The sequence below is a fragment of the Prionailurus bengalensis genome, chromosome C1 (genome assembly GCF_016509475.1).
Source record: "Prionailurus bengalensis isolate Pbe53 chromosome C1, Fcat_Pben_1.1_paternal_pri, whole genome shotgun sequence".
Taxonomy (NCBI): Eukaryota; Metazoa; Chordata; class Mammalia; order Carnivora; family Felidae; genus Prionailurus; species Prionailurus bengalensis.
The window spans coordinates 154,860,685-154,881,404 of NC_057345.1; the positions used below are offsets into that span (position 1 = coordinate 154,860,685).

At 37.0% G+C, this 20,720-nt stretch overlaps 1 protein-coding gene and 1 pseudogene across 1 annotated transcript in view; both read right to left on the reverse strand.

Moving 5' to 3' along the window:
- Window positions 1-18,268, reverse strand: part of SLC38A11 (solute carrier family 38 member 11) — a 58,356-nt gene extending 40,088 nt beyond the window's left edge. The window contains exons 1-6 of the mRNA XM_043576929.1: window positions 17,803-18,268; window positions 17,213-17,330; window positions 15,398-15,472; window positions 8,272-8,406; window positions 6,533-6,598; window positions 1,528-1,634 (exon numbers count right to left, since the gene is read on the reverse strand). Coding sequence (XP_043432864.1) covers window positions 1,528-1,634; window positions 6,533-6,598; window positions 8,272-8,406; window positions 15,398-15,472; window positions 17,213-17,330; window positions 17,803-17,841 — 540 coding nt within the window. The 5' untranslated portion in view covers window positions 17,842-18,268. The remainder of the gene's footprint in view (window positions 1-1,527; window positions 1,635-6,532; window positions 6,599-8,271; window positions 8,407-15,397; window positions 15,473-17,212; window positions 17,331-17,802) is intronic.
- LOC122481399 lies at window positions 9,644-10,823 on the reverse strand (annotated as a pseudogene).
- Window positions 18,269-20,720: the final 2,452 nt, after the last annotated feature.

Sequence of the window (20,720 nt, forward strand, 5' to 3'; positions counted from 1 at the left end):
ATTTTTTAATGGATGCGCCCATTTTAGACTTCTTTCTCTAATAAGAGAAACATAATATGAAACTGCTTTTATTTCATTTGATTGTCATTAACCTTGTTTCCTGGGTTGCTAGTTTTTAACTAGAAAGAAGGTTGTGTTATGAGTCCTCTGATCTACTGAGGAACAGGGATTTTAAATGACATTCCCCAAGTCACACAGCTAGAAGATGGCAGAGGGAGAATTCAAATGCAAGCATCCTGACTCCAGATCAGGACTCCTAACTACTGTGCTTTGCTCACTGGGAGGTTTATTTAGATATTTCAATATGAATCTTTTAAAGGGAATTTAGGGAAAATGTCCAGGTATTAATAATATGATAGAATGTTAGCTTTCTTTTCATGAATGCCCAGCCTTCTGCTCTCAGAAAATAACATTTACATCTATAACATGTGAAATGGAAAATTGTTCAGCCATTTAAAATTTTTCACAAAAAAAGCTCTTGTTTATTTCTGGAAGTCTGTTAGGGAATGAAGGTAGGGTGGTCAGGATACTTCGGAATATCATCTCCACTCTCAGCTCCATCCGGAAGGACTGTGGGTAACAGGACCCATAACCTGATCCTTATGGAAGGATCCATAACTACAGATAGACATGAAACATCACACTAAGAAGTAAAATTCACTCAAGTGTTGAACTCTTCAAATTAGAACATAAAAAAATATATAAATAACTCTCTTTAAAAATGATTCGTCAGAATGCTTGGCAAAATATAGCTATAACACCAATAATATTTTGCATAAAATACAAACACTCCTTGAGAGTAATGAAATAAAAATATAAGTAGATAAAGGCTAACCCATGGAGATGAGCGTATATGGTGAGATGAATAATTACTTGTTTGGTTTCACTAGAAATAAATCATAATTTCTCTTTAGCAATAAGAATCATACACAACGGCCAAATTCTCATGAATCAATCAACATACTGACATTTAAATTCACTGGATGAAACACATCGTAGTTTACTAAAAAATTTTTAGCCAATGAAGTGAGTTATCCTTACTTCTTAAACTTAGTCTAACTTTAAATTGTTTGAACTACTATCTGTAAAAATGATAGAACATTTTTTCAGTAAATTAGACTTTTGCAAGTATAATTCTTTTTATTTTCTAAATTGAAAGTATACTGTCTGCTTTCAGAGTATCTACCTTAAAAAAAGGAAAGTAAAGAACATATTTATTTCATAATCATTAACTATTTAACCATCAATTCCCTCAAATAAGATTAATATTCAAGCACAGTTTACCCTAGTATAATTAAAAGTAAACTAAAAGAAACTAAGATAAATATAATTAAGAACTTGGCCACATAGAAGATAGCTTCATAAAATTAGTACAGGTAACAAAGTACACTTCAGCACCTTTTATTTTTTATTTTTAAAATATAATTTATTGTCAAATTGGCTAACATACAGTGAGTAAAGTGTGCTCCTGGTTTCTCGTTTCTGCTCTTGGTTTCAGTCTGCACCTTTTTAAAATGTAAAAGTTACCTTTCCAAGCTTGGCGATATCACGATACAAGGACAAAGGCAGAGTAAAGGCAGCCGTGGAAAGCACAATAATGAAGTGGCGACCAATAAACAAGTTTGCAGGGTCAACTAAAACACAACAAATATTATAAAGTCTTTATGGGTATGAGTAACACACCAGGGATACAAGTAATTAGCCAAATACTTAATTGCAAAAATAACTCAACATTAAATGTTACCTAAATGACAAATATTTTGAGTAAATAAATCCCATAAAATCATGTAAAAATAGAAATTATTCACAAAAATATAAATACAAAATAAGGATGAACCTATAGTTCAAATAATCTTTAAAAAAATTTTTTTAATGTTTATTTATTTACTTTTTTTAAAGTTTTCATTTATTTTTGAGACAGAGAGAGACAGAGCATGAGCAGGGGAGGGGCAGAGAGAGAGAGGGAGACAGAATCTGAAGCAAGCTCCAGTCTCTGAGCTGTCAGCACAGAGCCTGACGCGGGGCTTGAACTCACAGACTGTGAGATCATGACTTGAGCTGAAGTCGGATGCTTAAGCGACTGAGCCACCCAGGCACCCCTTAATGTTTATTTTTGAGAGAGAGAGAGAGAGAGAGAGAGTAGGGGAAGGGCAGAGAGAGAGGAAGACAGAATCTGAAGCAGGCTCCAGGCTCTGAGCTGTCAGCCACAGCCTGACGCGGGGCTCAAACTCATGAACCATGAGATCATGACCTGAGTGGAAGTGGGACACTCAACCAACTGAGCCACCCAGACACCCCTAGTTCAAATAATCTTATATGTTTCATTCAAATCATTTTAATAGCCTTCTAGTCAGTTTTCCTGTTTTACCTTTCCTTTGTCCCCCTAGAGTATACTTTTAACCCAGAAAGTACAAAGATCCTTCCCAAAGGTTAAACAAATGATGTCACTGTTGGTTCAAAACTCTCTAATGGCAAATCCCTTCAATAGGAAGTAAGCTACATGAGGACAGGGCATGTTCTGAGGATTTTTCTCTTTTTTTAAATTTCAGTATTCTAGAGAGATGTGAGAAGTAAAACTTAACATTTCAAAAATCAAGCTTTAGGTAAAGATATTCTATTTCTACACTTTTGTTGAGAAGCAGTGGTCTCCCTGAAGAAAAGTAGACAGAAACAACTTGTGTAGAGAAGTCTTTGGGAAGCTCTGCATAAACCAGTATATACTGCAGACTCTGGGCTATCATAATGAATAAATAATTGTGTGTGTGTGTGTTGGGGGGGGTGTACGTGCACACGTGTGCCTGTCATCAAATACAAGCAAAAGTTGTAAACATAAAATAAAACATACTTGCAAGGGTTTATATCATTTTAAAGCTGTGCTAACCATAGTGTTAACTTCAGGAGCTATATATCCATTCCAAGGAAGACACCACTGCTTAAATATTTGAGCTCATATTGAATTCTTTCAGAGATCCTACCACTAGGTTTTTGAAAGGTCCCCAGTGATACCAAGTCTTTGTTCATTAATTTGTGCAAAGTCTAAGGTCTATAGAATAAGTGAGTGAGTGTGGTTAAAAAAAAAAAAGCTATTACTGGGAAAAGTGAGACTCATTTTCTAATTTTCTCATATGGCTAATTAACTTACAGGGAAGTCCTCAGATGCAATTTCAAAGTGGTATAAATATACACACAAACACACACACGTACATACTGTAATAAAAAATAATCATGAATATTTGTTTAACTCAGACATAATTAAACAATTATCATAAAGTTGTGAAATCAAAATACTAAAACAGGAAGTTCAAGTTCCTGAATGAACCCTGAGCTCAACTACTTACATATTTCTGGTGAACATAATTTGAATTAAATTATTTGCATATCTGTTTCTGTTTACCCTTTCAAATAATTTGCTCTACTAATATGTTTGGTAGAAAGTATAGGTTCTCTTCACTAGGAAATTTTAAGTCCTTAAAAAACACTGAAATAGAATCCTATGAATAGCAGAGACAAACCTAGTAACAAAGGCTCTCTATTACCATAAAGGACATTTTTTAATAAGGATCTAATGATGAGATCTATTATTTATACTGATCTTCTAACAAAAATACACCTGAATAAGTATTTTAAGTGTTTAAACTATAGTAAGATTTTTTTAAGTCTATTTATTTTGAGAGAGAGAGAGCACAAGCAAGAGAGCAGCAGACAGAGAGGGAGAGAGAATCCCAAGCAGGCTCAGCACTGTCAGCATAGGGACTAACGTGGGGCTTGATTCCAGGAACCATGAGATCATGAGATGAGCTGAAATCAAGAGTCAGATATTAACCGACTGAGCCACTCAGGCACCCCTAAACTATAGTAAGATTTTTGAGAAATTTCAAAATCATCTAAACATACAAATTCTTATACCAACATTTCTTACTACTTTGACTTGTATCAAGAACCAAAGCTTTGGTTATCTGAGAGAAGTATAAGCAATTCCCACTTGCCAGTCTAAGATATTGGTGATATATTTCAGGGGAAAAAATGCAGCTAAGGATCTTATCTACTTCTAAAAGTATTTTGGCATCATCTTATACTTTATAAAATATACAAACAAGGCACACATTATAAAATATTCCATTCAACAATGATAAATAAACTGTGATAAGGGGCACCTGCGTGGCTCAGTCTGTTGAGCATCCGACTTCAGCTCAGGTCATGATCTCATGGTTTGTGAGTTCAAGCCCCGCGTCGGGCTCTGTGCTGACAACTCAGAGCCTGGAGCGTGTTTTGAATTCTGTCTCCCTCTCTCACGGCCCCTCCCCCGTTCATGCTCTGTCTCTCTCTCTCTCTCAAAAATAAATAAACAAAAAAATTTAAAAAAAACTGTGATAAGAATAAAGTGTGTTCTTTGCTATGTGGCCTATTTTTTTAAATTTATTTTTGATTATTAAAAATTTAATAACCAGGGAGGGAGGTTCAAAGGGAACTTTAGCTTTGTAGAAGGTGTTTTATTTATATGAAGAGTATATATCCATATACTATTTATAACTAAAAAACAACAAAAATGTGATCGAAATGTTTCTCTTTTGGGGAAATTTAAATTAATTTTGGTCTATTTTGTTGTACAGCTGATATTATACAGGAGAATACTGAACTACCATCAAAGCAAATAGGATAGGTATCTATAATTTGATATAAAAGTGTGTCCCTACTACTAAGAGAAAAAGCACATTATAGAATAAGTTGTATAGTATTATCTTAGTCATGTGAATATCTGAAGTCATACATATTCTTAAGACTCTGGAGGTATATGTTAAAAAGGAAGGGAGGAAGGAAAGTAGGGAGAAAGTTGTTGGAAGAATTGTCCCTACCTGGTTTTCCCCAAACAAAGAAATTACGGGTATGTTCTATCTCCTCTATTTTGTCTGTGTTTTCTATTATTTCCTAGTAAATATATATATTTTTCAAATAAGAAAATAAAGTGATAAAAAGATTTTTCTAAATTAATATATGCTCCTTTGAAAACGTAAAACATAACAAAGGAAACGAAAAAATCTTCATGAATCCAATTAAAAGATAATCACAGCTGACATGTGAATGTATTTTTTCTTGTTTTTTCCCTCAGTTGTTGATGAAAATAGAAAGTTTACATAATTAGGTCACATTTTATACACGGCATTCTTCCACTCACATGATCTCAGTTTATGAAAACATGATTTGTAGGCTGGGGGCTAGAACAGAAGCTGCTGATAAGAGCTAACAGTGTTGGGTAAGCCTGCTGTCTGCCAAGGACCGTCGGTATTACCTCTGTTGTTTCACACAATTCTATGAAGCAGGTGGTACTCTACTTTATAATTTAGAGATGAAGAGACTAGAAATCAGAGAGGGCATTAACCTTCTCAAGGCCACACAGCCAGCAAACAGTGTGTCTGTGATTTGATGGTCAAGTCTCCCTGATCTCCGTTTCCACTAAACCCTGTGAAAGGAGTAGGTGTGATTTCTAGTTTTAGGTTTTGTTTTCTTTCGGTTTGTAGGTGTGTAGGATGAATGATTCAGCACTGAGAGGAAAGGTGTATCTGCATCGCTGTCAACGATGATAACAACTGTAGAGTTAGGTCACCATGAACTGAGGATTATGTGGCTTGGACGGGAAGCTCTTCAAGACAAAAAGACTCGTGACCTCTAAGTTATTTAACGTGCCATGATATAGTGCAAGGTCAAACAGGGAGTGGGGTTGTGGCACATGTTGAAAAGGTCTGCTTGAAGTGTTCATAGTGGTTTTTCAATATCAGGCCAAACGAAACAACCCAAATGTCCCTCAACTAGGTGACAGATAAACTGCTGTACGTCCATATGATGAAACACTCCTCAGCAATAAAAAAAGAGCAAACTACTGATACACCCCCAAACTTGGATGAATCTCAAATGCATTACACTCAGTAAAGGATGCCAGACTTGAAAATCTACCTATATACGATGCCATTTATCTGGCATTCTGGGCAAAGCAAAACTAGGGAGAGAAATCGTATAGTGGTTACCAGGAGCTGTACATGAAGGAGGGTTTGACTACATAGGGAAATAAGGAAAAAATTTTTGAGGGGATGGAATTGTTCTGTATTTTGACTGTGATTGTGGATATATGGCTATGCATTTGTCAAAACTCACTGACCTATACATTAGAAAGGGCTAATTTTACTGTATTAAATTATATCTTAATACAAATAATGGGAAAGTCAGCTTGCTTATTTAAGAAACAGCATAGTAAAAACAGTACATGAAAAATGTTACCACAGAGAGTTGGTGATATGTAGCACAAGATTTTTAAAATCCAAAGTATTCTAAGTATATGAATAGCAATGATATCCTTTAAACAGCTAAATAAGAACTAAACTGTCTATAAAGGTAGATTAATACTTTAGGATCAGAATGGATCATGGATATTGCTAGATATCTGAAGTCATCCAATTCTTCCACTTGCAAATATTTTGCTTGTAAGTTATTATGAACAACGTTAACTATGAATAATACATAAATAAATATATTGACTCACCTCCTGGGATTCTTTGGAAAACTTTACTCAAAGTATCTCCAGTTATTATGTTGTAACTTATCATAGCTAAAAACATAATGAAAATAATACAGTTACTGATAAGCCATCGCATATCTCATCTTGAATATTTAAAATTTTGTTTTGCAGGGCGCCTGGGTGGCGCAGTCAGTTAAGCGTCCGACTTCAGCCAGGTCACGATCTCGCGGTCCGTGAGTTCGAGCCCCACGACGGGCTCTGGGCTGATGGCTCAGAGCCTGGAGCCTGTTTCCGATTCTGTGTCTCCCTCTCTCTCTGCCCCTCCCCCGTTCATGCTCTGTCTCTCTCTGTCCCAAAAAATAAATAAATGTTGAAAAAAAAATTTTTTTTTAAATAATAAAAATAAAATTTTGTTTTGCATTTAGCAGTGTTTTCTCCAATTTTTTATTTAAATTCCAGTTGGTTGATGTACCGTGTAATAGTAGTTTCAGGTATAGAACTTAGTGATTCATCACTTATATACAACACTTGGTGCTCATCACAACAAGTGCCTTCCTTAATACCCATCACTGATTTTCAAAGTAATGTTATTCCCAAATATTGGCATACTCCTACATCTTTCAAATATGTATTGTGATTATGAGTATGTACAACTTCAAAAATAACTAGATAACAGATTTATGGGAGAATATAAATTTATATTACAAAAACAATTTCACCTTACAAATCGATTCTTTTCCAGACAGAACACCTTTAAATAATAGTGAGTTTTGGTAGTCATTTAAAATGTGATTTGTTGGACACCTGGGTGGCTCAGTCGGTTAAACATCTGACTTCAGCTCAGGTCATGATCTCACTGTTTCCAAGTTCGAGCCCCGCATCAGGCTCTGTGCTGACAGCTCGGAGCCTGGAGCCTGCTTAGGATTCTGTGTCTCCCTCTCTCTCTGCCCCTCCCCCGTCATGCTCTGTCTCTGTCTCTGTCTCTCTCTCAAAAATAAACATTAAAAAAAATTTTTTAATTAAAATTAAAATGTGATTTGTTTTGTTACTAAAGTTCAGTTTCCAAACATGTTTTCTGTAACACGTGCATTGCTCAAAACAAGGAACAATAATAGAAAATTGTGAAGGCTCCCAAATACCCCCTCATTTAAAAAAATAAGATTTGGGGGAAATAATAGTCTTAGCCTTCCATGAAGACATAAGGAGCTACTGGTTTGAACAATAGCTTCTATATTACCGATTTTAAAAATCAAGTCAATTCGACCACTGGTAAACGTTAACAACGCACCTAAGAAGACATGCTCACCAGTATGGCACAAATTTTAAATTGCATGTTGGCCTTGTTTGTACATGGCTTCCACAGACCCTTAGGTTTTCAAAAAATGTATTTCAGCTTTAGAAGAAATCTATTATTTCACCTATTCACTTTTGTTTTTTTATTATTTTGTTAAATGTTTACTTTTGAGAGAGTGTGCGAGGGGGGAGGGGCAGAGAGAGGAGCAGGCTCTGTGCTGACAGCAGAGAACCTGATACGGGGTTCAAATTCATGAACCATGGGGCTCAAACTCACGAACTGTGAGATCATGACCTGAGTTGAAGTAGGATGCTTAACTGATTGAGCCACCCAGGTTTCCCTTACCTATTCACTTTTAATCTACTATTAAAGCTACTTTCTTCAAGAATAGTTGTATGCTTATGAAATAATTCCAATATTCATTGTCACCTTACCTATGAGGATATACCTGTAAAAGGAATCAACTTACCTATAAAAGGATACAAAAACTGAAGAACAGAGAGGAGGAGATATCCCGGAAAGCCAAAGGTTTTATTGACCAGAGACTGGTAAGTGTCTGTTCCAGAGAGGGCCCCTCCTTTTATCAATAAAACAAGGGAAAAGTCTGCGGCAAAAATAGCAATTAAACAATGTCAGATTGCATTTAATACACAAGTTTTAAAAAATATTTTGACTTAAACACTTCAAAGAAACTTTTTGAAGAGTTTAATTTAATGCCACAGTAGATTGGCATGGCAAGGCTCACTTTCTTCTCATAAAACATTACCTTTCATGAAACAGTACTATTTCCGGTCATATATTTTTCAATTGAGATGCAAATACACTTAACATATCTGTGCAATGACCTGGACAGAAGGAAGTATGCAGACTAGAAACAAAGCATCAGTTTTCCATTTTACTTTTCTAACCTAACCAATGTAACGACTTTTAACAGGATGTGGCTCAACTGTCCAAGCAACAGAATGTAGGTAATCAAATATTTCATAGACATTCAATGTATGAAAACCAAGAATGAAAAATGATGCAAGCATTCAGGAAAAAAAAATAGATTGAGGAGAATCAGATCATTTGTTTTATAACAAAGTACAAGTAGGAACTTTATTTTACAGTTATTGTGGTTATGAGAGAACCCCAAGAATTTTTTTTGTAATTTATATTTTAAAGACTTAAGCTCTCATTTTAGAGTTGGATTTGAAGACACAAATATATAGAAATTATACAATTAAAAGCTGATCTCTCTTTCCTTCCCCCCCACTTAAATCAATGTTTTTTGAATACTAAATGAATGACATTGAAGGTGCATTGGGTACACAGCTATGTACAGGGTATGATTCTTGTTCTTTCTCTTCTCTTGCTCATGCTTCCAGCACAGGTGATTTTTTTTATCCATAAAGTAATTTGGAAATGCATTAAAATACAAAGGAAAAAACAGACATCATTGCAATATGCTTTCCACCTTGATTCCCTCCAACATTCTTGAATCTTCTTTCAACAAATTCACCAGTAAGCTCCAAGTTGATAAATCCAACTGACGCGTCCTAAATCTTAATCTAACTTGCTATTTCAGTAGCAAGTTTTTTCTTTCATTAAAACTTTTTAATGTTTGTTTACTTTTGAGAGAGAGAGAGAGACAGAGACAGAGACAGAGCACAGGTGGGGAGGGGCAGAAAGAAAGGGAGACACAGAATCCTAAGCAGGCACCAGGCTCTGCGCTGTCAGCACAGAGTGGGATATGGGGCTTGAACTCATGAACCGTGAGATATTGAGCTGAGCCAAAGTGGGACACTTAACCAACTGAGCCACCCAGGCGCCCTAGCAATTTTTTTTGTTTACCATTCCCCTCTTCCTCAACCACCTTCCCTTGGCCTTTGTGACTTCACTTTCTTTTGGATTTTCTCCTACCATTTTTTTTTTTTTGGACAGAACAATAAACATGACCAAAGATAGGAAGCAGGAAGATTTATTTGCCTTTCCGAGCTTTGATTTTCCTCAGATACAACTTCAGCTTCTTGTCCCCTAGCACATAGCCACCTACTCCACCACACTGTCTGGTCTTGAAGCGACGTATGCAAGAAGCTTGCCCTGCTGGAACCACTCCTTCAGAAGACCATTGATTTGGGCATTCTTTCTCCTTTCATCATATTTCTTCTGAAATATGTTTTTTGTTTGTTTTTGATTGTTTTTTGTTTAAAACTTCTCAGGAGTCAGGTTGGTCCCCTTCTTGCAGCACAGGGACAGTGCACAGTAGGACTCCTACCACTGTCATAGCGTGTGCTGTCAATGAGCACGATACAGTTATTCACCAGGGTTTTGGTGCTGACCAGTTCATTGTTAGATGCATTACAGACAACATCAATAATTCTTGTTTTGCGTGTACAACACTGGGAGCCTCAGAAGAAGTTCCCCACGGCCAGTCTCAAGGCACAGTCCTGCCTTCCCCAACATGGACTGTGTGTATGCGGCAGGGCCAATCAGGGTTTGCAGCGGGCATCCCAGCTCATACTTGTGCTTCTTGTAGGGCTTTCTCTTGCCCCCTGTCTTGTGGTGCTTGTGCCACTTGTCCCCAGAGATGCACATTGCTCTGAGCGCTGACTGCAAAAGAGCGGATTTCCTCCTACCTTTTGACCAATCATACCGTTTTTTGTTTTCTGTTTTTTTGTTTGTTTGTTTTTACCAGTTTCTTTCACTCTGTTTAAAACCTGGATTCTTGGGACTTTTTTCTCACTCCTCAAAATGAACTACTGTGATCTTACTCATGCCTGTGGCTGTAATTTTCATACAGCTGTTATTAACCACCATCATTGTATCTCTAAACCAGTCTCCTCCAAACTCCAATTTCTATATCTAGCTGGCTAATAAACATTTTACCTTGGACATCTCATAGACATCTTTGTTTTTTGTAATGCACAAATGTTAATTTATAGATTTGTTCTGGAACCTGCTTCTCCATCTATATTTCTCCAAATTATTAACAATATCAGTAGAAATTTGAGAATCACCATAGACTTCTCATTACCCATCGCCTGCTATATTCTTTTGGTCACCAAGTCCATTAACTACTGCACCATAAATTATTCAACAGTATCCCCTCATTTCTAATCTCTAATATGTTTTATTTGAGGGCTTAGGCTTTTATCATTTCTTTCCTTGATTACTGCAAAAACTCCTAATAGTTCTCCCATCCACCCATCTGGCCCCTCTTCAAGATACTTTTGACATGCCTTCCCTACCAAGATTTTCTTGACGTCTCCCCTCTACCAGATGGACCTGACCACAGCATACACCTGATCATGTCTTCTGCTTAAAATCCTCCCAGGGAATCCTCTAACGCTTTTGGATTAAAAAATCCTTTTCATGAGGCAGAAAAAATTACTTATTAGCTGTGTGATCTTGGGTGAAAGACTTGATTTTCTCGAGTCTCAGCTGTAAAGTAAGACAATACACCAAACCTTGAAGAGTCTGTGAGGATTATGATATTTAAATGTCTACCACCATGCCTAGCATGCTATTACAGGCTAAATGAACGGGAATTTGTGCTACTTTTGGTTATTTTCTATAGGCTGCATGTGGTGGTGGAGAAAGCTCTGTATTTGGAGTCTGATAACAATAATGATAACAGCCAGAAAAATACTAGCAAATACTTTCACAGCACTTTTTTCTGTGCCAGGCTTTTTCCTAAATGCTTTATGCATATTAACTTGTTTAATTCTCACAACAATTCTAAGCAGGTGCAATTTTTACCCACCACCTTTAAAAGATGAGAAAAGTGAGCCACAGAAGGGTAAGCAAATTGCTGAACTTCACAGGGTTAGAAAGGAAGAGTCAGGACTCAGATCCTGGTTGTCTGGCTCCAGAATCCATGCACTTAGTCAAAGTTACAATTTTCTTGTCAATAACTGCTAACCTGGGGCAAGTCTTTTAACCTATCAAAGGCTCAATTTCCTTCTCTAAAAGAGTAGAACATACTCCATGAAGTAGAATATCTACTTATGAAGGATTAAGAACAGTGGCTGCATTACGCTTAGGATCCAGCCAGTCCGAAGGAAGCAGTAATGATGATCATTACATGGGAGCCTTCATAAATGCCTCTGCAAACCTCTAACTTCATCTCTCTCCCCTTCGAACATCAACCCTATGCTTTAGCCAGATGGAATCACTTACACAGCTTCCTTTTGCACTTCCACATTTCCCTCTGCTTAGAGTACCCTTCCATTTTCTTTGCTCACTCATCAACAGTCAGTGGAGGTGTCTCTTCATTCCCAAAATATGACTGCCCCTTTGAGACTGGGTTAAGTGCCAGCATCCGTATCATAATGCACATATTTATGTATTTTTATTATGGCATTTTCATAAAGTATTATAATTCTATGTCTTTGTCTGCCTGACACAACATCGTGAGCTTCATACAGGCAGGAATAATGTTCTTCATTGGTATAATGACAGCAGTTGTCACTAAATATTTGTTGAATGAATTAATATAGCAGGATTGCTAGATGTCTACATAACTGATCAAAATTCAATGTAATAAATGGCCTAATGAGTATATTTAAAAATATTCTAAAATCACAAAAGACATAGAAATTAATTATATTGCCTTTGTTTAAAACCAGGAAAGGCTTCACAGAGGAGTTGAGTAAGCCTTGGAGGATATACAGGATTTCACCAGGTAGAGAAGAAAAAGAATGTCAAGCAGGGAGACTATCCATGGGAAGGCAGCATGACAGCACAATCTGCAGAGGATGGAATATTCCAGAATAGCTAAAACATAACTTCTACACATGGTAATGTTCGTGACAATGTGAAAGAGATGTTAGATTAGTTGGAGATGAAACTAAAAATTCAGATTGTGGCTGAGCTATGAAGGAATTTGAATGCAATATTTTTTTTTCTGTTGTCATTATGCAGTCTTTAAATATACTGCATGCAAATTTTAGATAAATCCATGAATGAGTCTATGTTATCCAACATAAAAATTTTCTTTTAAATCAGTATGTATGTTTGAAAAATAAAAATTATTATACTCTAATCAACAAATATAAAAATCTTTAAAAAATTAAACTAAAGCATTTGTTGTAAATATTTACAATTTGTTTTTATTTCCCAACATTTCAAAAACATGAAAACAGAAAAACTACCTCCTAGCTGGACATATCTCATTAGAGGCCTTAAAAAGAAAAAAAAAAAAAAGAATAATTATAAAGAAAAACAATTGTGTAATTACAGTGTCAATTTATTTTTTTAAGTTCATTTTAAATTTATTTATTTTTGAGAGAGAGTGTGAGAGCATGTGTGCAAGTGGGGGAGGGGCAGAGAGAGAGGGAGACACAGAATCTGAAGCAGGCTGTGCTGACAGCTCAGAGCCTGACATGGTGCTCGAACCCACAAACTGTGAGATCGTGATCTGAGCTGACGTCAGAGGCTTAACCAACTGAGCCACGCAGGCACCCCTTATCTATTTTGAAAGAGAGAGAGAGAGAGAGAAAGGGAAAGATAATCCCAAGCAGGCTCTGCACTGTCAACAGACGGATTGGGGGGATGTGGGGGGTGGGGTGGGGCTTCAAATGACAAACTGAGAGATGAGAAATTGTAACCGGGGCCAAAATCAAGAGTCAGAAGCTTAACTGACTGAGCCACCCAGGGGCCCCTACAGTGTCAACTGAAAGAAAAATTCAGTATTATATCCTACTTGTAGATTTTCCTCTTTAAGTCCTAATTAAAAAATAAAAGGAATCACAGTCTGTAATTTTTTTTTTTTTGCTTCTGTGTGGTCATCCTTTATTCATCAAAGTTACTTAAATATTTTGATCATGCAACTGAATAAGAGTAACTAATTTCTACTGATTAGTAACTTTGCAATATATGGCTTTGCAAAAGGCTGTTCACAGTCACTGCTACAAGTTTATGCATGGCATTAGTTGAGACAGTGATTCACATTATGATTTATTTATGTATAATGTGATTTGGCTTGGGTAAATTGTCAATTCTCAAGTATTTAATTCTTAGGTGATATATATTTTTTAATTTTTTTCTATCTACTGGCTTACAGTGTGTGTAAATGTTTACAGCGCGCTTAAATAATCCACGGTTATTATGCCTGGGTGGAAATTATTTGTCAGTGATGACTGACTGGGAAACAGGAAATTAAAAACGACAAGAGTAATCCTTGAATGGGATTTTTTAGTGTGATGAATGTTCTCATGAATAGAATGCAATTTTTAAACACCAGAAACTCTGAATAAGCACAACGTTATGGGTCCCATGGGTTACTCAGTTTTGGGTCTTAAGCTACAAAATAAGAGCTTAGAAGCTCAAAGCAGCTTAGGTTTGGGGAGAGCAGGTGGTGAGAAGAAAGCAGGGAGGAAAGCAGCCCAGTGCTCCTGCAGCTACTGTGGTAACTACTGTGTGCTTTACTCTCTCTTCCTCAGCCTGAGGGGAAAAAACAGCAGAGTTAAAGGCTGGTCTTGGAAACCTGAGATTTTGTGAGGGGATGGCATCTTGGGCTCCAGAAGCAGAGCTGACCAGAGATTCCTGGGCATGGGATTTGAGGGAGTGCCCTCGAGAGAAGGGGAAGAACAGGACAGGGGAAGGGAAACAGCTCAGCCAGCGCATGGTCTCAGGTGAAGACTATCCTCAGCCCAATCCCTGTGGTGGAGGCCCTCTGGAGCTACACCTGCAACACTCACTGGTGTCTCCCGGAGGCTGGGAGGTCAGCTTTTGTGTTCCTACCAGTCAGTCATTGGCCAGAGGCTGGGCATCATTACCTCACAGGAAGGTGGCACCATCGAGAGCCAGGTCAACTGAAGAAACAGACAGCTGAGGAGTTCTGCATTGCCTGGTAAAAGGCATCCAACTAACCACACACAGCAGCCACCATACCAACAGCCACCGCAAGTGGTATCTGCCTCTTTCACAGTGACCCTAAGGTAGAGGAAGGACCCTGTGGTTGTCTGTCATGAGGTGAGTTGGGGGGGTGCCGGGTAAAAGGGCAGGGATGAGAACACCAGGAAGAGGAGGTGAGTATGAGTTGTAAAGTAGCAAAACGTGAGTGTGAATGAACATGAAAAGGGGGAAGCAGAAGAGAAGTGATAGAGAAGCACCTTATTGCTGCCCTCTAAGATAGTGGTAGTAGGGAGCCTGGGCAGGCACCGTGGGGAGCGGGTGGTGGACACCCTGAAAGGTGCTGGTTGAGCACCAGGCCTTTCAGTCTTACCTGCACAAAAATAGCTAGAAAATATTGCTCATTCATGTGCATCTGCTTAAGGTATTTGTGGGAGAGGAAGGCCTGATGTCTACACTTTCAGAGCAGTCTCTCCCAGCCTTTAAAATGACTCCCCCATCTACCGCTCTCTGCACAAAGTGAAAAAAGGCACATGAAAAGGATTTAGGCTTGGTGATATATAATGCTTTTCTAATCTGTTCAGAGGATTAGTAGGCAAAGTAAATCTTCTCGGACATAAATGTCTAAATTCTTTAGGATTATTTGATGCACTTCTTAATTAGGAAATTCAATTATTTGTGTGTGTGTGTGTGTGTGTGTGTGTAATCATCATTGCACAATTTAAGTTGCAGGAAAAAGCAATTACGTAGTATTTTACCTGTAACATATGAAACCCAGAATAAAAGCAATATTCCCAGAGGAAAGCCAGCTTGCTTCATTGAGTAAGGTAATCCTGGAAAAAAACATAAAATGCCCCACCCGTCACATTAATAAAACATACAGAAATTTAGAAGTTTCCCCCCAATTCCTATATATAACAAGCTCATGAAGTGACATATTTACAGGACATGGCTGTAAACAGTGCACAAGGCTACTCAAATGTTAGTATGTTAATACTATTTCAGAATAAAATGCAAGCTAAGGACATGTCAAGAAAGCAAATTTATGAGGTGACGGAATAAGAATAAGAAGGCAGCAAGATGCCAGTTCACACAAATAATGTTCACTTCAGGGTGAGGGGAACATGACCTTGAATATGTGGAAAGTAATGACCTAAAGCTTTCCTTTCGTGCTAGCTGGGAAAGCAGAGAAGGTAATAAGGCTACAGAAAGGGGATATGAGGAAAGACTAATGCCAGAATCAAAATGGTGACCATGTAGGAAAAGGAGAGAAAAATGAGAAGGCAAAAGTATTTTCTATAAAGCTGAAGGGTTATATAAAAGTATTTCCTATGAATTTTTTGGGAAATGGTCAATTTTAGATTATGGGAAATACATATTTAAGATAAAATGTATTTAAAATATTTCCATCAAGAATTTATTCCATGAAAAATTTTTCCTTAAAAAATCTGCTGTACATAATTAAGAGGCACTTTTAAATGCTGCTGACACGAATCAGCTTAAAAGTGTTCACATTAGGCATTAACTCCGGAATTCTGCCTGGCAGAGTTGCCCACACCTCTCTGGTTCATGGGAGCAGAATTTCAAACAAATCGTTGCCCCTACTTGATTACTTTGCCTCACCTACCTCTATTCTGTGTACCACCAAAAAGAATTGTCTATATATGGAATCAAGGAAAATCAAGAGACACATCAGCTTGCAACAGATGAAAAAAGTAACTCAATCCAGATGAACATTCAATGATGACTGTAACTAAAAGGTCAAAACTTTACAGGAAAAAGTAGTATTCTCAATGAATTTTGCAGGATTTTGTTTTGTCTTGCTGTTTCTTAAATTGGATGTTTTCCAAGAACAAATAGAATGATAAGCACTGAAAAAATAATTGCCTTAATTACTCTAATGCAACGCACCTAATTTTGTCAGAATTTTCCCCTTGCTTCAAACTGGGAAAATATGAGCTGCTCATTTCTTTCAATTCTGATTATTTGGCTCCTTCATTAAAAAAAAAATCTATGTATTTTCATTTAACCAATATCTACTTATTAATTAAATGATACTTAAAATTAATATATCATAAGTTTGTACTTTAACTCTAGATAGGCAAGGAAACACGGTATGATTTAATTATTCACAAGATTATTGTTTTCACATTAAACTTATGTACCTTCAATATTTCCAAATATCTGGAGATTTACACTATAGAAGGTCATAGAAAGGTGGTTCAAGTAATGGTGGACACTTCAGGAAGATGGAAAAAGTATATTATTATTTATTTATCAATTGACCATAGAGCCCATAAAAATAAATTCAGCAGATCCCATATGCAGCTCCAACTTTATCTGCCACTCATGGAAGATGCTCTCAAATGAGGAAAGAGTGTGAACAGAACCTCATCTTCAGCATAAAAGTGCACATGGTTACACTGGAAAAAAAGGAGGTGATTTTATGGGAAAAAATTACCAATTTTAATACTTAATATTTTTTCCTCAAAAATAATCAGAGATACTAGCAACAGAGTAAGAGCCTTAAGTTTTGTCTTTTCATTTAAAACTTAAAATAAAACAACACTTACCTATTATACCAGATCCTATAATCGAGTTGACAACATTAAAAACAGCTGTGGACTGACGACAAGTTTTCCCTTTGTGCTTATGTTCAGAAACGAGCGTTTCTCTGTCATCCAGATTGCTCTATTTTGATATATAAATTGGCAATTAAATATTTACTAGGTCAAATATTAGAAAAGTGTCAGATAAATATGCAACGTAGGATAACGGTAAGAAAATGAGAGCAGGATAATAATATAACGTATAATAATAATAATAATAACAAAGAACAACAATAACAGCTAGGAACAGAGCATTGTAAACAAATTCCATCCTAAAATGTCCCAATTATAGCTGCACCAAGTTCACGGACTGCTGAATGGAATCCCAGAATACAGGCTCAGTTAGGGAGCCAATGATGCGATTTTGTAAGATTAAAGGGGTATATTGAAAAGTACCTGCCAAGAAAAAAAAAAAAAAGGTCAGAGGAAGGCAAAACTTTTTCTCCTGGAGGACTTTCTGCAGTGCTAAAACCCAAGGCAGCAGACCTCTGTTGCAGGGTGAATGAAACTGGAAGGGACCTGGCTTCAGAAGCTGCCCCAGTCCCCAGCTTTACCTGAGGCAGGATGACGGGCCCCTGCGCCTGGTAGCCCATGGCTGCAACAGAGTCCTCAGCAAGCGGAAGGCTTGCGGGTCTGGGAAGCCCACTCTTGCTCTCCCAGCCTCCCCTGCGACCTCGCACATCCGGGGGCCCGCGCGGCGGGAGAGGGGAGCGAGCGGTCCCGCGGCCGCTCCTGGCCCCACCTCCGCAGTTCAGCGGGGGCGCGGGCTGCTGGGCTGAAGCAGCCCCGGATGGTTTCTTCTGGGAGCTCGTCCAGCCAATGCACCCTCCTTCTCAGGCAGGATGCTACACGGGATGCTTCTGATCTGGGCAGCCCTCTCTCCCCTCACCAGTCTTTCCCCACCCGCGCCCCACCTCCAGTTGGAAAGTACAGTTTGTTCTGTGCTGCCCTACCCAGATTGTGCTAAGAGATACGATGGCTTCATTTTAGTCCACTCCAAAGTTAGCTGCTGCTCTTTGGATGGAGTCTTACGCCCAGGTAAGAATGCAGTAGCACCCCTGCTCCCATGGAGCATGTTTTCTGTTCCCACCACCTCCTCCTCCCTACACATCTTCTGTGTTAGAGAGGACAGATGAAAATGTAGGACTTTTATTTTAAATGGGAAACAACCAACCCAACAAAAAACTTTTCTAGAGTTTCGGCAAACTTGATTACTGAGCATGCTTTGGTCAAATGTTTCCTGATGACTTTTCGGAAAAGGAGACTTAAGAGTGGAAAAGATGGATTCATGATGGATTCAGGTAGTGAATCTTAAAAACAGGGAAGTGGGAGGTGTAAGGAGGATGGGAAAGAGAAAGCACTTAGAATATATGAGATAGAATCTTCATGGTCACCTATTCACTCTTACATTACAGATGAGGAAACTGGCCCAGGGAATATTCAAATCACAAAAGGAATCCTATAGAGAAAGGTTTGAGGGACAGTAAGAGTGGTAATATAATACAAGTACTTATCAAATGCTTATTAAAGAAGTCCTTTTACTTAAAATCAAGAAGCATTTTCAAAACATGAAAAAACTGAAGAGGATTATAAAATAAGTTCTATATCAAACTAAATGTTAACATTTTGTCATATGTTCCACAAAAATAAACATTTAGTATTGTGTTAGAAACCCCTTCGCCCATCCCCATTCCTTTCTCTTCATCCCTGATGTCATCTAATTCATGAAATTGGTGTGTATCTTTCTATCCATACTTATATTTTAATTCTTTCATTTGTAGTCATAAATCATAAATAACATTGATTTGTGTGTTTTCAAAATTTACAGAAGATGGTCCCATATTGTACATGTTATTTTCCCCCTAGCATTAGTGTTTGTTTACCCAATATACAGTTTTCAAGATGTATTATGTAGATGTGAGCAGGACAGTTTATTTATTTTATTTCTCACAGTTCGGTTAGCCATGCTCCTACTGAAAGACAGATGTTAAGGTTGTTATAATTAATTAAGATTGTTAAAGTTCTCATTTTACACCCTTCTGGTGTATATCGAATGACAGATTTTCTAGCAGTAGAATTGTTAGGAACTAAGTCATGCATATTTCAACTTCACAAAATATTCCCAATTGCTCTACAAATTAGTTGTACCAATTACACTTCTACCAGCAGAGATGGAACTCCTATTTTTCTGCACTGTCTACCACACCAGGACTTTGTTGTTTCCTTGTTTTAAGTTTTGTTGTTCTGATGGGTTTTACAATGGTATATAATTATTGTACAAACTTGTATTATCCCAATCTATAGTGCAGTTGAGAATCTTTTTATAATATTTGATGAATGTAATTAAATATTTAGGCTGTCCTCTTTGTGAATTTCATTTTATATCTTCTACCCTTTTGATTTTGGTTGTTAGTCTTTTTTTTCTTATTGATTTGTTTGAGTTATTTATATATTTGGCTTGCCAACTTATGTCAGTTACATATTGTGTACATATCTTTTCCCAGCCTCTTTTTTTTTTTAACTGTGGCAGTTTTTTGTTAAGCAAAATTAGTAATTGTGACATAGTCAAAATTAGTAATCTCAATCCCAATAGAATTCATTAAGAGGAAGAAAATTCCAGCATTATTTTACTAAAAAATATAGATTCAAAAATTCCAAGTAAAGTATTAGCAAATTGATGCTAACGGTGTATGAAAAATTAACAATATCATGACCAAGTTGGGTATACCCCAAGTATGAAAGGATGGCTTAACTAAAAAAAATCTATAAATGTAATTTTGCACATTAATAGACTATAAGAGAAAACCATGTAATTATTTTACATATCATTATGTGATTTTTTTTTTCCTCTTTACCCTGTTGATGTGATGGATTACATTAATTGATTTCTGAATTTTGAATTAGCCTGGCATACCTGGGATAAATCCCACTTGGCCATGGTGTATAATTCTTTTTGTACACTGTTGGATTCAATTTAATTGAAATTGAATAATATTTAATTGAACAATACTGAGATGATTCATTATTTTGTTGAGGATTTTTGAATCTATGTTCCTGAGAGATATTGGTCTGTAGTTTTCTTTCCTTGTTATGTCTTTGGTTTGGTAGTAGGTCAGTGCTGGCTTTGAATGAGTTAGAAAGTAGTTCTTTTGATTCTATTTTTTGAAAGCAATTGTAGAGAGCAGGTATAATTTCCACCTTAAATCCTTTGTAGAATTCGCCAGTGAATCCATCTGGACCTGATAGTTTCTGTTTGGGAAACTTATTAATTATTGATTCAATTTATTTAATAGATACAGGCCTATGCACATTGTCTATTTCATCTGTAAGTTTTGGCAGATTGTATTTTTTAAGGAATTGGTCCCTCTCATTTAGGTTATTAAATTTGTGGGCATTGAGTTGTTCATAGTGTTCCTTTATTATCATTTTAATGTCCATGGGATTTATAGTGATGTCTGAAATTGCTAATTTG